This window comes from Hetaerina americana, unplaced genomic scaffold (assembly GCF_022747635.1).
Source record: "Hetaerina americana unplaced genomic scaffold, ioHetAmer1.1.p SCAF_4, whole genome shotgun sequence".
In the NCBI taxonomy this organism is placed as follows: domain Eukaryota; kingdom Metazoa; phylum Arthropoda; class Insecta; order Odonata; family Calopterygidae; genus Hetaerina; species Hetaerina americana.
This window is the reverse complement of record NW_027286985.1, coordinates 28,502,623-28,520,344: the sequence shown is the minus strand read 5'-3', so window position 1 is coordinate 28,520,344 and position 17,722 is coordinate 28,502,623. Positions and strand designations below refer to the sequence as shown.

Here is a 17,722-nt window from a genome sequence, read left to right as displayed (position 1 = left end):
GTTGAATAGTGGCTAGGAAATATGAAGATGGAGATGGATTCCAGTAACTGATGATTTCAGTTATCAAGCTTTTCCTACTTAATATCAAACACAATACCTTACTTGACTACCTTCAAAGGTAGCTAGTGATTGCCTGGATGGCTTCTTTGGAAGAAAAATTAGCCTTGGATACTTCTACAGATCTATTTATGACAAAGAGTCACCAAACAGTGGCAGTCATCTTTAAAAAAAATCATGTCTACAGCCTAAAGGGATGGAGACTAGCACCATCACACATCGAATTGCTAAAATGTTTGCAGGATGACAATGTCCACACAGTTTTGTTGAAGAGAAAAGCCCTGATGAAGTAATTAAAGCCAATTTACTCAGTGTTTGCTGAGACAAAAGTATCAAGAGTACATGTTCCTGAACAATGCAAAATGGAAAGGCAAAGTTGAATGACACTTGAGTACATGCTTTTAATGAAAGGAGATCTGTCAGTCTTAGAAAACTTGTATGGACCTCACATGATGCATTTCATGAAACCACAGTCGCTACTTTGCTTGCTGCTCCCTTATCCATTGTGATTAGTAATCAAAGATGCCAAGAAAGAAAATCATAAACATTGTCGATAAAATCACTCAAACCAGAACTATAGTGGTATACCATGAAAGTAATTCAACAGTTGCAATTAGATTAAGGAAAATACAGGAGAAAATGGGCTTCCATGATAGATACAGATAATTAACAGATACAGATACATAGATACAAAACAGTCATGCGAGGTTTCCATGCATTGCACGCTTTTAAGAATGAGCCTAAAATTAATTATCTCAATACCAATTAAGAGAAATAGCCAGCGGTTTTGTTGAAGTCATGAAGCCATTTCCTGAAGCCACCGTCAAATCAATTGATGATTCCTACCCAACAACTTCAATGATTATTCCCTTCATTTATTGACTCATCTTACAATCGAAGTTTATGCTAAGAAAAATGCAGCCAGATGTCAAATAGGAGCAGAGTTTGTGAGAAGTTCAATAAAGCCATGTAGAAGAGAATTCCTGCCTACAAGGTTAATTATAATAACCAATTAACTACTTGTGTTGATCCAAGATACAAGACAAAAAATGAGTTGATTCAGACATCTTTGATGAACATGAGAAGTGAACAGCAGAAAGGAGGGTCAAGCAACCATGCCTATTCAACAAACCTTATGTATAAACCTCTCAGGTTGGCCTTTATGGGGCCCTTCTAATGAATGCATGTAGGTATTACCTTATTCAGTGTTATCGGGTGAATACATTTTTTTCATATTTATATTTTTATCACTTCTACTTCATTTATGAATAAATTGTTTTTCAATCCTACATAACTTTGTTGCATGCTAATTTGACAAAGCAGATGATTGCTTAAAAGTAACTCGATTTAACTGATTTTTGCAAAAAAAACATTACCAATATCGCTATAAGAAAATGCATAAGCTATAATTGAGCTCCACAACAATGAATATTCATTATGGTGTTTCATATTACAATAGGTTTTCCCCGAAACACATTTTATCGCACTTTGGTAAATCATTGTCATGTCAATTCTTCAAGCAGAAAGTCACTTACTCAATTCGATGATTATTTGTTGACTGGAGATTACTTAATATTTGACTATCATTCGAACTTTTGGAAATAAATTCCAGATTCGCACCCAAGTACCTATTACTACGGTAGAAAACGCATAAATAAAATCCTGCATCCAGATGTATCCGCTTTCCCACCGGTAAGGCCAGAAAAGATTTTCAAGAAGCTTCAATTAGCATATTTTTCTTTCAATAGCATCCGCGGAGGATTTGGAAAATTTGATTTTGCAAGATACGCATTAAAAATGTGTGTTAAACTGTTTAATTGCATTAATCTCCAAATTACTATTATTGCAACCTATTTCTATCCAATTATTGAAATGCCTCTTTCAGAGATTTCGCACGGCGAACGAAAAATCACAATGTTTACAACTCAAGCAAGTAAAAAGGACAAGGAAAATGTACTCAACCATGCAAATCTGCCGAAGTACTGCTTCCTTCCCATACGACATATCAAAACATTCCACGACTTTGCTTTGCTTCTCTGGATCTTCAATCCGAGTATAAATGTTTGGAATATAAGGTGATTTTCTCAGCCCTGTCACTAGTTTGCAGATCATTGACTCACTTGTTAACAGTAACGGAATGAGTATTCATGAGCGAATGGAACGGCTAGGGAGTGCAGAGGAAGGCTCACCTGCGAAATGCGGGGAATCGAGACAGGAATCTGGGATGGTATTGTTTTTCTTGTAATATGATTCGGTGCAATTAAAATTCATTCTGACGGGCAGATGATTTGTATGAACGCAGAGCGAAAGTTTGGCTAAGGAGAGTTTAGCTCGAGTTCTCTAGCACATTCTACTGGTGTAGGCTAGGACTACTATATGTGCACGAACAGCGGAGCATGAGGTATTCGTACATTTGCATGCTAATAGCTACTAACTGGTGGTAAAAGGAAGTATGACCCGCTACCAAAATAACTTACAAGCCTAGCGAAATAAAAATTTCTAATGAAAATTAGGGAGACAGATCACGATAACAACCCCGAAGATTCCAGGAGAAATTATAGATTCCTAGATCGCCTGTTTGGAGCATCTTTCCAAAAGACTGAGGGTCCATGGTTCTATAATCGGTTCATTAACTTTTTCTACGTGCAATTTTATTACTTTCTCCTTCCCACCAGCTTTGTGTTTGTCCATTTGGTGGTGCCATTTCCTTATCCTTGAGAATATGTATTCGCCGTTGGATGGATTTTCGTGTGGGAATGTAGCCATGTACCTAGTACTCTGGAAACTTAGTGCTTTATACATCTTACTTCATGTTACGTCATATGCAATCAGAAATTCCGTGTAGGTGTTTCTTTCCTTGTTCATCTGCGGTTAACCAAGGTCATAACTTGGTACTCATCTTCTAACCAAGGGAGAATACCAGATTGTTTCCTTTAGGGTCGCACATTTTTATTTGGGTGGAACAAATTTTTTTGTACTCCAGTTAACCCATTCTTCTAATATCAGAAAGTATACACATTATAACAATATAATTTAGTCAGCAGTGATAAATAGTGATTAATTTGTCATTTAGATAAGACTATGTAATCGGAGAGTGGTCACATATGAGTTGTAGAAATAAGCTAAGTGTTTCTCTATTTACAGACACCCCACAAGAATTTGGATGGGTATTGGCACTCATCATTGTCTCTATTGTATCAGCAGTGATTGGAGCTATAATAATGGTTACAGTCATTCAATGCCGCAAGTAAGTGGAAAATGAGCTAAAGAATGAAACAACCATATTTTAAAATAACTTTTCTAATGAATTTTCTTTGATTCCTTTCAGCCGGCTGAAAAATATCAGATCAAGAGGTAAGACATAGATAATTTCTCTGGAAGCGATATTATTATTGCAAAAAAATAAAATAATATTTATAAATATAAGTCAAATGCACCATTCCTAAAATTTCTGTTTATTCACTGAAGAAACTAGTATGCCAATTATTACATTTGTGACATTTGCATTAAATTCTCACATTATGCTAAAAAATTAATTGAATATTGAAATCATTGTTCTGTTTAATGGAGCAATCATGTCATCTTTTACCAGAAAAGTATTAGTATAATATCACAAAGTTAAATAGTGGCTTAAAAATGGGTATTACTCAGGATAACCGTGCATCATAGGATTGGGGTAAACTTGGCAATAAAGTTATTGAGCAAAAATTATTCCATAAAACTTGAATAAGAAGTAATCCAGGGAGTTGGAGGATAATCATGGAGGTGATAAGTCAGAAGGATGAAATATAATCCCAAGAGAATTAACATCAAAGAATAAGTGTCTGTAGGAGTTTAACTGGGAAATTATTGCATATCCTAGGGGTTAAAGTCTGGACATTTTAGTAGAAACATTAAAAAAAAGTAATTTCCCTTAAAAACATGATTAACAGTGGTCATGAAATATCAGCTCTTACCGAAAGAAGCTGCAATAATTTCATTGAAAATAAAACAGTTTCTGGTGTCACTTGGTGGAAATTCTTCAGATTGACCTTAAAATTAAACCATTGCTCTACACTTAGCCATGGACCTGATGAAGAATTAATATAGAATAATAACTGTTAGTATTGTTCACTTGCAAATTAGTATCATCAAAATAGGGCAACGAGATTAATGGCATGTATCCATTTTCTTTTAGGGGTGTGTTCACTTTGCCGTACAGTTGGGGGGTCTCCTGAGGGACAAGGAACAAATGTTGGAGCCACAGAGGTCCATGGGGATGATGCAAACAAAGGGCAAGCATATTCACGAGCATCTGCTGTTAGTTCTTTGGCTCTCCCACCAACTCCCCCAATTTCTTCCCCGCCCCAAACTTCCATTGGTCATGGCGTTTGGGCTTGGCTTACTACTCGTCGCAGTGGGCGCTACAACCATGAGCCCAGTCCCCACGTTGAAAGGTAAATAATGAAACTGAAAATGTTTTACTATTAATACATTTGAGTTCAACAATACATGAAAGTGTAGCGCACTTCTACCATAAAAAAAGAAAGAGCTTAAGTTTTCAGGATGAAATGAGTTTAAATGAGCAGCAAGGATGAACAATGTATAAGTTTGATGGGCATATGATAATAGCTCTGGCAAGCTGTGCACTAATTTTAGTTCTTATGTTATATACTGATTGTATTTCCAAGGTACAAATTTAGCTTTTAACAAAATATAATTGGTTTAATGAAATGTGAATCCCGACTTTGGAAGAATTGAACCTCTTTTCATGCACCAAGTTCTTTTATCAAACTTGATCTGTGCTCATTCATGCTTTGCTCTGTATAAGAAATTGACTATTCAAATGCAAATAAAATGCACCCTCATTAGCATGCACAAAGAAAAGTTGTGCCAGTTGGTGCAAAAGCATAGGTAATTTTTTTGAAACAAACAATTCTACTTATTAATTCAATTCTATATAATAACTGACCATCTGGGGTTCAAATAATATTCAGTATTGAATGTTAACGTATGTAGTTCAAACCTTCACATATAAGAAGTGGGTGATTTTTTAACCCTAAATTTGGAAAAAAAGGTCTTATTTGTTTCAAGTGTGGTGATTCACCTCAGTAACTTGGGGGGAAGGGATCTTTGACAAGATTCCTGTGCACCTAAGACCACTTAAGTTTAATAAATCACCTCACCCTTCAATAAATTACCTCACACATGAGGCCGATGGAACACAGACAAGAACACCACGCTAGATGTATGGAGTTGACAAATTCACCCTCAGTCCAGACCTAAAGTTCCTTAAGAAGCCATAAACTAATTGACATAAGTAAAATACCATATGCAATCTATGAAATGAATTTAACATTTTAGTAATCTGGTAATCTTCACTGAATATTTACAATAGCAAAAACATTATTTTTCATGAGATGAGGTGACATCAATTTTAGTGATGATTAAATGAATGAATCCAGAGGATATATATAAAACCCACTGAAATAAGAACCGAGCATGTGTCCTTTCATTATAAACTGTTCGTAGATCACAGTTCTAATTAAGAAAATATTATTTCCACTCTAGGCGCCACCACTATACTCCAGAGAATCACTACACATTATCATCCACTGGAAGAGCGCCTCCCATGACACCAGTTGGTGTCAGCAGTATTGCAGAGGAAGCCCTTTATGCCGAATTAGATCCCAGGGATGAGGATGGAGGAGAGGCCATTCCATCACCAGAATATGAAGATCCCTCCTATCAAAACATGGCTTACCAGGGTTCAGTGATGGATCCGTTGACTTGCCGTCTCTCTGCTTCTTCCCCCCTCAGTAGCAGCAGTGCGTATTACTCGGACCTGTCAACAAGTGCACAGGCACCCAATGGCTGGGAGGCCACATATGAAGCCGTGGATGCAGAACCAAGGCTAGAAGTACCTCCAAATGCAGTTGCAGTCAGACCCAATAATCATGGGATTGAGATGACAATACCACCCGAGACAGTGAACAGTGCAGTGGGAGTGGTGCTTTGTCCAGAGGGTGAGGAGGAAGAGCATGTCATGTGCAACAACAGACATCACCTTTGTTCCTTGCCTGGGACGAAAACGGTTCCTTCAGACTATGTGTAAAAGTGTGTGTTAAGACAGGTGGTGAGACATTCAAATATGCCTACCATCACCTCTATGAGGACTTGCCATGTGATCAACTGTAAATTATAGCCATTTTTTTTTTCAAGGACTGATTACACATCCTGCAATAAGTATTGTACAGATGGGTATTGTATTTATGTGTGTAGGAAATAGAACAAATTTATGAGGAAAGACTATAAGCCAGACATTGTTATCATTATAACCAGTTAATAAAAAAGGATTATCAAATCATTAAGATCATGGTCAAAAGCTGAATTATTAAAACCTAAGGAAACACAATAAGGGTTGAGGTAAGTGTAATACAAGTATAAGTGCATGGGCAATGGAATATACGTAGGTAACACTTTGGCACTTACTAAGGGACATGTTTGACCCCAACATGGTTTATGAAAACCTAGAGATGTCACTCCATCCAATTGGGGCTCTTTCTAATCTCGTGAAGGCAATCCTCACACTCGGGTATCTCCAAAGAGAATGACCCATTTGAGAGCGAGAGAAAAAGTCTGGCAAATACTAAAGAAAGAATCCATATTTTCTCTTTATCTTGGTTGTCACATTACTCAAGCATTCAATATCCTATTTATGTACATAAGGTGATGGTCCTCAGCTAAATTAGAAAAGATAATAATACTGTATCAGTCGAATGGGTAGCATGTTTACTATCTAAACTTAAGGTCAGTTACTTAAATCTCCACCTCCGGATATTGTGTAGCAATATTGTGAATGGATATTTTTGAATCAGGTACGTGGAATGTGAGATAAAACACAGTCCATGGAGCAAACCAAAAATTAGATGACCACTATGAGCCACAAATAGGCTGCATAACATGTTAAAATGTATATCCAATAGTTAACCAATATTTTACTTCTGATTTGGTATGCTAAAAATTGAGAAACAAACACTAAGATCAAATGTAAATATTAAAACTTGCCATTCAATTTTTATGTCAAAATAATTGGTAGACGTCACAATTTTCCATAGGGTACATTGGTTAAATTGATTGGTGCTATGTCACTTAACCAATAAGATTCACATGTCCCACCAAATTCCTTCAAATATATTAATATTCTACCTAGCCAAAGTGATCCCAATTCTCCTTTAACGCTGAACATGAAGCAAATAAGTTATTAGAGGTTATTAGTTTGCAATGATAAAGAACTGGGTTCAGCAAGCAACACACACATGAGACTAAAAAGAGCAGCAGTTGATGAGTTTTTATGGCAGCAGGAAATGAAAAATGAAATTGGTTATGAATTTTCAAGTAGTAAAAATTGAAAACTAATTGGACTCCTGCTTCAAATGGTCATTATCGCATTAGCGCTAACTTCTTCAGATAGAGAGTATACAAATTTACAGGGCAGTATCTGAAAAAGCAGATGGAAAGGATATATTGATGCAGTAAAGTATAGATTCATGTGTGATGTGGAGGAACTGTTCCATAATAACGAAGACAAAAACTCTTGAAATTTTCCAATTAAAAAAGATTTTTGACTAATTTCGATGATACATCATTTTCAGTTCATAACTTGAAAATGATAAATTACATCAAAACTAACCCAAAATACATCTTTATTAAGTCAAAAATTGCAAGAGTTTTCATTTCTGTTATTGTTGACAAGGCCATGCTTTGAGGGAGAATGTTGGGTAGGAGGAGGCATTTTTTTTATTATTAAGAATGATAAAGGCAGGAAGAAGATCTAAAAAAAGAATGACACATCTTGAGTAGAGCTGTGCTAGGCATAATTGACATACAGTCCACAGGGATGTATGCTGACCTTAAATGACTCTCCTTGTCCTACCTATCATTTATTCTGTTGACTGTGATGACGGAAGTGAAATACCATGGCTTGGCATACGATTGTATTTACAGGGTGCCCAGCAGTTAGATGGTTTCTGATTGCATGTATTTTTTTCAGGTTTTCAAGGATGAAAATCTATTTTTCAATTTCGTTACTTGTATACTACCTCGCTTCCTTTGCATAATCTAAGTGACCCTACTGTATTAACATTAGCAGATATTTCAGCATTTTTCCCTCATTGCATATACATTCATGAGTACATAAATAATTGATGAAAAAATACAAAAAATTTGATGGCGCACCTAAATAATAACCTTTCAAACAGTAGAAAGGTTATCAAGTCCAAATTGTCACTTTTGACCACAGTAAGCATCTACATGAATGCTATCCATACCATGTCACCTTTTTGTGTTTTCATTGCTAACATTCAGGAAATACAAATGTAAATGAAAACTAATGCAAGCTCATTACAGCTTTGAATAGAAAATCATCATGATCCAGCTAGGAATGAGTATTATTTCTTGATTATCTGCAAACCTAACCTAGTTATCTTGGCACTTACTTTTATTCTTGAGTCAAGTCCTTCCTGTGATACCATTAACATTTCCTCAACATAAACATATGCTGAAAAGAACTAGTGATAACAGGCAACCCAGACTGGCAAACACTGCATTCTCAAAATTCAGGAGGCAGACAAAGAAAACCTCCAGACATTCAATGTTCCTTAAAACTCTTTAGTCTCAACAGTTTAGTGGCATCATGCATTTCTCTTCCCTTCTTAACCCAAACTGATTTTTGCCTAGTTAGTAGAATTTTACTATATTGTTACGTAGGCCTCAATTAATGATTCACGGAATTACCATAGCTCTATGTGAAATTGAGCTCAACATCCTTTAGTCCTTACAACTACCTTCTAGTTTTTCAGATGCAGATTCAAATGGATGAGGAAATCGAGCCAAATTCCTTCTTCATAAATACTACATAAGTTCCAAGAATCCTTTCAATTATTCACTAATTCTGTTCATCCATAAATTTGGGTAAATCTCTCCCGTGGACTATGATGTTGATGTGATGGACAGTCTTGAGCATTCTGTTGATCCCTAGAGCTTCAGAGGCAGGAGCAAATAAAAAGTGTAGGTTATACCAGATAGGTCGAAGGGTAAGAGCAAGATAAAATATAATCCACTCAACGTCCATTCCCTTGCAAGACAGCTGCAGAGACATCTGAGACTACTTGGCTGGCCACATTAAAAACACTTCTGAGGAAGGCAATAGGAAAACATCTCAATTATCATTCCTATGGTAAATATGGATGAAAACAATGAATCCTGGCAACTATGGGATTCAGCCCACTGAGACAGAGGTTGTGCCCAGCAGAAGGGGAGGCAAAGCCTCCATGATTATCTCGATAAAAAATACTCCACAACCACACTGAAATCAGAGGAAAAGGACATTCAGAGTTGAACTGATATGGTTGGGATAGGAACATGGGATGCTAAGACAATTAGGACAGGGAGCCTAGAAAACAATAGAAGAGAAATGGAGAAAGAGTATAGAGATGCTAGGTTTATGTGAGGTGAGATGGAGACACAGCAGGGATTCCTGGAGAGTTAGTTACACGGAACATTATAGTAGGGTGATGAATAGAGAGCATGTGTATGATTCCGTCAGTTGATGTAAAAGCAAACTTTATCATTGTAGAGGTAATCTGCTAAATATACAAGACTCAATCACTGGGAGGTAGAAGTAGATACTGTACAATCATTTTGAAAAAATAATTAGAAATTTACCAGGAAGGAAGCACCTAAAACTAATGGGGCATTGGAACTCAGTGCAAGGCAAAAGGAGGAATGAAAGAAAGGTAAGGAAATATGACACATGAATCAGAAATGATTCCAAAGATATAATAACCAGAAAAACATCATGGATGAAGATAGGGTAGTCAATAAGCATCGATCAGATTTGAACCCAGGACCTTCCAGTCTGTAGTCAGACTTTATCCACCCATCCATACCCCAACAAAAATATATGAAATCAAATCACTTAAATATGAAAGGGATTTCTTCAATGATTGAATTAAAAATAAATAAAATCCAATTATCCGTTAATTATCTTTATTCACAATAAATATATACTGACAGCCAACATAACCGTTCATCCACTTCAGCAGTTTAATCTTTATCAATTGCTTTCAGTTTTTCAACAAGATTGCAATGAACCAAAAGCAAGGATTTTTTTTATCAATTGATAATCTAAGACACAAATGGTCATCCAAAAAGACAAATTTTGAATTTCAGCACTTAAAAAGACAAAAGTATGCGCGAAGGACCAAAATGAACTGATGACATTATTTACATGCAATTTATTTTGCCATTTTATAACAACTATTGCCTATCATTTTCTTAAAGACCAAGAGGGAAAAGCACCTTACAAACCCCATTTTCCAAACTTGGGGGTGAAGCAAGCTTTGCTCTTAGATTTTAGGAGGGAAGACTTTTCAAAAAGTACAGAAGAGAAAAAATGCATTATGCGAGGCAACTTTGTGCCCAGAAAATAAAAAGGGTTAACATTACAAAAGAGAGTGACGAGAATAAAAAAGAAATGGGTAGGGAGGGAGAGAAAGAGGGAGCCACGAGCTCACAAGTTTTAGACATAAAAGATAAAAAGGCGAGTGAGCCCGACCAAAATACACAACCAAAGACGATTTTTTTCATTGTCCAAGTCAAAGCGGGTCATCTTCAGACACACAGCACAACCTGTAGATGAATTATTAATAGAGCAAGGGGATCATGAAAGAGAGATGAGATTAAGGCTAGCAATTGATAGAATGGCACAACAAACCCGGACAACGATCACACACACACTCCCTGCCAAGAATCATCACCTAGGCTTTAATAAACAGTTCGACACACATGCACACCTGCCAAATCCTTTGATCAAGCCCGAAGTGACATTAACTGGCTGTTGCACACACGAGCCAGAGCTTGTGCAGAGGTGGCAAAGGAACCAGTTCTTCACAGCCCCACTCTTCCCCCACTGGTTGAAGTGCCCACCAATGGTCCCCCTCCTCCCCGATTGACAAATTTGGCCGGCTCTATGCACAACACACAAATGGCAGGATGCTCAATCTACCTCACAATCATCTTTGCGCATGTTATGCTCAAGTGAATCCACAGTAGGTAAGGCAGGGGAGGGCTTAGTGTCCAGGTAGATTTTAAGGGCTCGCTCTTTGCGTGGTGAGTATGACATGGTCATGGGAGATCCAAGCACTCCGAGGCCTTTGGTTGAACGTGAGGCCAATGACGGCCTCTCGTCTGGGGATGGCTTCCTCAGCTGATCTGCAGAATCCCTGTACATAATAACAGACATTCAGTTACAATAATTTTCAAACTTAATTTCTATGAATTAAATAATATCCATTTCCTGAGATATTTATAAAAGGTTTGTGCAATTTATTTCGAATATGAAAACTGATTGATATGTGAGAAAAATATTAAAATTTTTCCACTTCTAATCCTATCAATTTCCTATCCTTTCCATTGTCTTTAACGCCTTCTGTCATCTACTGCTATGGGACTTGTTTAACTACTCTTACTAACGGGGAGACTTCATGAAATAGTCGACTATCATTAGGATGTTCCTTGGTACATTTTCCTTGCTCACATCATTCCATTCCTTCAGGTACTGGTCTCAACCTATTTAAATATTATGGTTACCTCTCTTGTATGGTAGATGAAAGATTACGATTTGAACATGCTTAAGTGGTCATCCAAGTAGTACGTCAACAAAAAATGTAAAAAGGTACTATCTATTATGTGCCTTAAAATATTTTATATTGGCTAAGATATGTAAAAAATGGCAGCAATATGAAAGTTTAAAGGAAATAATGGAGGAACCTAGGAGTACTCTACTTCATTTTATGTGATGCCACCTCAACATACATTTGGCATAATCACAAGTATTTTCTATTACTAGAAGTGACATGAGTGCTGGAAAATCAACCAGGGAGAAATACATTATTTAAAGGTAAATTTTTAAACTAAAGCATTAACTGCTCTGACAAGAGGTTGCAAATTCTCATATGAAATGTATGAAGAAATAGGGTAGTTCTTATGATCATAATATTTTGAGATTCATTTGAAAATTTATTGCTTATTTGTGATAACAACGCAGGACTTGCATAAGCTCCAAACCTTTTTAGATGCTACTTTCAATATCAAAATATGTGCAGTTTAGTAAATAGTAAATGGCAATGTTTTTCAGACATCTGTCACAACTTTAATTGGTTATTATTTTGGACAATGTAATGACAAAAAAGTATCTATTTGATAAATATTCCATTTTTTCATGAAATATTACTTTAAATCATATAATTATAATGTTCACAGGAATTCCCCAAAATGAGAGTTCAGCACAGAGCGTTGCATGGAATTGCATGGAATCCATCAGCTAAGAATGCATTGATGGTTGTAAAGAACATTAATGGTTAACTTTTTTACTGATATTGAATCTAAAAGCTGTACATGTAGATCTAATTTCCAAATGAGCATTTGCACTTTCAGTATTTAACAAAAATTTACAAGCACAAATTTTCAGCAAAAGAAATTTTTTATTTACATTTATTACTATGCATGTATCAACAAACTACTCTTTATATTCTATATTTCTTCATGAATTGGGAGATATTTAATTCGTACATCAACTCATGCTTTCAAAACATATTTACCTCTCAATATTAATTTTATTTGACCCTCGATTTTACACATTTTTTAGTGGTCCTTCAAAATAATTATTAATTTGAAGTTTCACTGTACTATGCCTATTATTCCAATGCACCTTAAGTTTCCCTAGAAGGACAGCTCAAAAACCTTAACCATAATTTATTCCTTCAATTATGGCATCATAAATGGTAAAAAAAGTTGCAACTTCTTCCTCAAAGTTTGAGGGATACAAGACTGACTCATTACGTATCACATATGATTGCTTAAGTCAAATTCACATCCCTGCAAAAAAATCTCACCTGGAGACAAAGAAACATGTCAGAGGAAAAATTTCAACAGGAGCATTAAATATACTTTAGCATGTTCACTTACTGGCAAATTTCAAGCTATCATTACACTAAATCCCAAACTCCTCAGCAATCTTATTAAATCGCATATAATCATTCAGTGATCCCAATGTTAGTAGGGAATGTAAAGATCCGTGGAATTTATAAGGGTTGATTATATTTATCACATTACAAGCTTTGCACATACATGATATCTGGGAATGTTAGTTTTAAGCCACAAGTTTCAAGGCACAAGATGGTGATCTCTGAAAATCACAATGGAATTAAAAACCTTAGTTTAAATTTTACCTGTAGACTATGCATGATCCATCATCAGAGATTGTAAATGGGTCATCTGATAGTGATGTAGTCTTCTGATTGTCCCATTCCATGTCCGAATGGACTGAGAGAATTGGCATTAAGTAGGGGAACTGTGCATCAGCAGGTGCTATTTCTAACCTCTCAAGAGGAATGCCACTTATTTTAGATAACTGAAAATGAAAATAAGCATTAATTACAGGAAATAAAATTTTATGAGGAAGAAATTTATTATTTTGTTTTATGATCTTGTACATACATTTACACCTTTAATAATACAGTCTTAATGAGAAATTAGTTTTATCTTACTTCTTAATACTTGATGGAGAGTATGACACTATAAAATCTGAAAAATACCACCAAATACCAAATTCAATAAATAAATTTAGAATTTTTAAGAAGATAACACACATATCTCTTAGACTTAATAGAAACCCTTCTGTGGAAATAGTTCATCAAAAGGTTATTCTTAAGCAATTATAGAACAAATATCCTTAATTGAGGTGGTTTCCCATTGCCTTCATCAATAGTGCTTTTAATGTGACACTATCCCTCAATGGCTGCCCTACTAGGGGGGTCAGATGTCTATGACTACCTCTCATTTGGCTCTTACCCTTTGATCTATCTGGCATGGGTGACCCTACCAGGAGTAAATACCATTGTTCCAGCCAGCACAGTTTTAGAGGCCATTAGAACCTTCAAGCACTACCACCATTTCAAGGTTGTAGTCTATGGGATGGGTAAAGGTGGTTGTTAGGGAAAAATTACATATATGTGATATGACTTCTTAAAATCACAAAATCAACTGCATTCACTATGACATTTAATATAACTTATCATCGATGAAAATTTTAGTTGTGTGATCAAAGATTTATTTTAAATAACCCATTCTACTCTGATAAGCTTTGGAAGCATTTTTTCAACTCAAATGTCTTATAGCTAGTGAAAATTTTAAAATTGTCATAATGTAAAATATATCTTACATGTGTGTGAGAAGTAAAAGCTTCACTCAGTGCAAAAAAACCAATTCCTTAGGAAAAGACATTTTGCGAAAGAAAATATTTTTTCCTAAGAGTTTTTTTCTACCACAAAACTTAGTCCATGGTCCTGCAAGCCTATTTTATCTTATTTATTTTCTTCCCTAAGACAACATTATAAGGCTACACCATTTTTTATGACAGAGTTTAAAACATCCAATATTTATTCTACAATTGTGGTGATATTTATTAAATAGATTTTGTATGAAATTCAAATGACTTGCACCTTCAACTAATGTTTCAACAATGCTAAGGTGTTCAAGGGGGTTTGCAGAGATGGTGGAATAGGCAGTTTGCATTGTCAAAAATGGGTTGAAATTATATCATGTTAAGTCATAATATACATGGTCATGTGAAAATGTTTTCAATAATAAAGAGATTGAAAAATGTCAAAAAGTAACTGAAAATGATTCCTTGAATGTTAAATCATTGAATAAATTAATGGAATCAATCCATTAAAATGTTTAATAACTGGGGTAATATACTTTACTAGTTCAGACAATTTTTTTGCCATTAATGCTCTCCATGGGTATTCCTTTTCCCTTCTTAATCAGCAACCTGATTTTAGCAAGCATTACCATTATGTACCATCACTGGGTGCATCTATGCTAACATTTGACTAGTTCAGCAGGCACCGATCAACAATGTATTCTCCAACAAGCTATCAAGCCCTCACAAATTACAATTACCTTTTTGACCTCTCCTTTTTGTTCATTCCTCTACTTATCTCTTGGCACTTAACAATTAATGGCCATTAACAACCCAGCTGTTTCATCTATCATAAGATTAAGCAGCTGGTATTTCTGTCTATTTTACATCACCATATCATTTAGTTTGCATTAGACATTTTCATTTAAGAATAAAAATGTATCCATATTGTCAGTATTGTGAGTATGCCATTAAAAATGTTGGTTCTCCAAGTTATCTCTCACTACTATTAGAGAACTTAGAATAAGCCAAATTACCTTTTCCTTGAGTTCCTGAACATTGGCATCATTGATGACCACCTCTTGGAGGTTTCCAAGTTCCAGCTTGTCTGGATACCACCGGCGAATAAATAGGCATAGCTGACTTGTGTTAGTTTTAGGCTCGTATTGAATATCTTCTTCTTTAGTGGGTGCAGATGCATCTTTATCACCTTCCTCACTCTTAGGTTTTTCATTCTGTACAGGGGGTAGTTCTTGGACAAACATTTCCCAACCTGACACTAAGTCCTCAAACTTTTGATTATCTATATACACCCTCCCCGGACTCTTCCACATCTTCTTCCGAAGACGACACCTGTAAGGGAGACATAATAATTTGGACATATTGCCTCAAACATGACATCATGTAATTTTACTTGCCCAGCCAAAATAACAATAAGTTTAATGCAATGAATTAATTTTCCCAAACATCAACAGAGAATAAATTATTTTACACACTTGAAGCATGGATTAAAGTAAGCAACTGCATATTATTTTCCCCAACTTACCTATTAAGTGGTATATCAATGGACAGTTTCTTTTTTATCTCTGCCAATATTTCTCGCTTGGCTGAAAGGACTGTTTGACCTTTTGACAGGACAAACTCACACAGGAACTTGGTATGCTATAAATTAAAATCAATAAATAGTATTACATTAGAAAATGTCCTCTAAAATATTTCATTTAAGCACGCATGCAAACAAGAAAAAGCTTTCACATGAAAGTATTAATGGAGAACAAGCTAAAAATGTTGTAAGTCTAAGGTCTAACTTTGAAAATGAGTAGCCTATTCATTTAGAGAGAGCAAGAGCCAGCCACTAAAACAATGACTTCACATACAAATGCATCTAATAGCTTGTCCTGCATTTTACCATAATTTCTGGCACATAAGATCCACTTTTTTATACATCAAAATGTGCTCTAAAATTAGCTCGTGTCATATGGGCCAAGGGTACATGGGTATAATTTTGACCTGTTAGGACAAGCCGATTCTCCAGAAAAACACTATTAAGCATTTTTATCTGCATCAAACATAGTAAATGGTTGCCGCCATTACAAATGTCGATAATACCACTGTTTTGAGTCGGTAGTAAGTAACAGAGTTTTGATATTTCCTTGAAAGTACTTTCTAAATAATTCGCAAATAAATCATAAATGTATACACTGAAGTAAGTTTGGTTACATTTAAAATGTGTTGCTGCTGTGAAACTTAATATGCATCGGGTTAATGGGGATGTCACCCCTCTACTAATACATACATACAATACACATCTCCTGATAAACTCAAGAGTACAGGAATTTAACCTGAAGTAATATAAAAGTGTACCATAAAAGACCTGGGAAATATTTGCTTTTACTACCAATTTTGATAATATCATTATTAACAGAAAGTAAGCGTCAAATAAAAGTTAAAATGATAATAACTTCTCATAGGATCTTAATAAAGAAGACCCTATAGCTAGATCTACAGGTATGTATTTATATGATCATATAACTAATGCATTAGCACTTTTCCCTTTAATTGTTAGGGTAGCATTGCATTAAAATAATTCTATAATATGATTTGCGGATAGGATATATACTACTACTTTAATATTACACCTCGAACCCCAATAGCCGAGGCAATACTCTTGTAAGACTTGTTACTGTGCTCTATTAGAATTTTGGAAAAAAAAGGGGTTCATGCACATGGGAAAATACAGCATATTTTTATATAATGTTTCTAATTAATTTAACTCTAATTCATTCTAAGCTAGATAAAAAAAGCAAAAGCATATTAATCAGTCGAAATAAAACTCTAAAAGTCTAAATTAATAATGTTAACACCAAACATGGGAAAATTGCATAGGGATTTAGAGGGAGTCAAATATCACAACAGGAATCAAATTATGCATTATTTGGTCTCTGGTATGAGATTTAGTTCCCAGTAAATCACTCGGTAATCCCTCTTCTTTTTTCACATTAGTTTTAATATAAATACAGCCATAGGATTTTATTACTGATTAATTTGGTTGCGGCCATAGAGCTCTAACAATATAATGAGTTTAGGGATATTAATAAAAAAAACCTATATTAATCCCCGAGGGAATCCAGTACCTCAATTTCATTGATGTTAAGCATGTGGACTTTTCCAAGATACTCTCCTTTCCGAAGGACTCTTCCAAGCCTGATTAGAATTTGATCACCATCCTGAAATAGCGTGAGGAGACCACCAACTCGATTGCACTCAAACTCTTGGTTCCCCATAATCCTACTCAACTTGAAGTAGTCTACAGGAACTCCAACGTAAGGCTCCAATTCAAGTTTAAGTGCATTCAACACCATTCGCTTGTCTACCTGGACTTTCAGCACTGTAAGAATGAAACAATACTTACTTTGTAGC

The 17,722-nt window shown here is 35.4% G+C and overlaps 2 protein-coding genes across 5 annotated transcripts in view; one reads left to right on the top strand and one right to left on the bottom strand.

Annotated features, from left to right (window-relative positions):
* LOC139692070 (uncharacterized) overlaps window positions 1-6,396 on the top strand; it is a 251,703-nt gene extending 245,307 nt beyond the window's left edge. The window contains exons 1-5 of one of the 2 annotated variants that reach the window (XM_071590101.1): window positions 2,228-2,284; window positions 3,202-3,304; window positions 3,386-3,411; window positions 4,235-4,493; window positions 5,608-6,396. In XM_071590101.1, coding sequence (XP_071446202.1) covers window positions 2,254-2,284; window positions 3,202-3,304; window positions 3,386-3,411; window positions 4,235-4,493; window positions 5,608-6,151 — 963 coding nt within the window. In that variant the 5' untranslated portion in view covers window positions 2,228-2,253 and the 3' untranslated portion in view covers window positions 6,152-6,396. Of the gene's footprint in view, window positions 1-2,227; window positions 2,285-3,201; window positions 3,305-3,385; window positions 3,412-4,234; window positions 4,494-5,607 lie in introns of those variants that run through there. The other variant, XM_071590099.1, reaches the window with a different exon arrangement.
* Window positions 6,397-10,076: 3,680 nt separating this feature from the next.
* The window catches only part of LOC139692553 (ubiquitin carboxyl-terminal hydrolase 47-like), a 59,755-nt gene continuing 52,109 nt past the window's right edge, over window positions 10,077-17,722 (bottom strand). For all 3 annotated transcript variants that reach the window (XM_071590789.1, XM_071590791.1, XM_071590790.1), the window contains exons 19-23: window positions 17,437-17,690; window positions 15,849-15,964; window positions 15,340-15,655; window positions 13,329-13,510; window positions 10,077-11,321 (exon numbers count right to left, since the gene is read on the bottom strand). In XM_071590789.1, coding sequence (XP_071446890.1) covers window positions 11,096-11,321; window positions 13,329-13,510; window positions 15,340-15,655; window positions 15,849-15,964; window positions 17,437-17,690 — 1,094 coding nt within the window. In that variant the 3' untranslated portion in view covers window positions 10,077-11,095. The remainder of the gene's footprint in view (window positions 11,322-13,328; window positions 13,511-15,339; window positions 15,656-15,848; window positions 15,965-17,436; window positions 17,691-17,722) is intronic.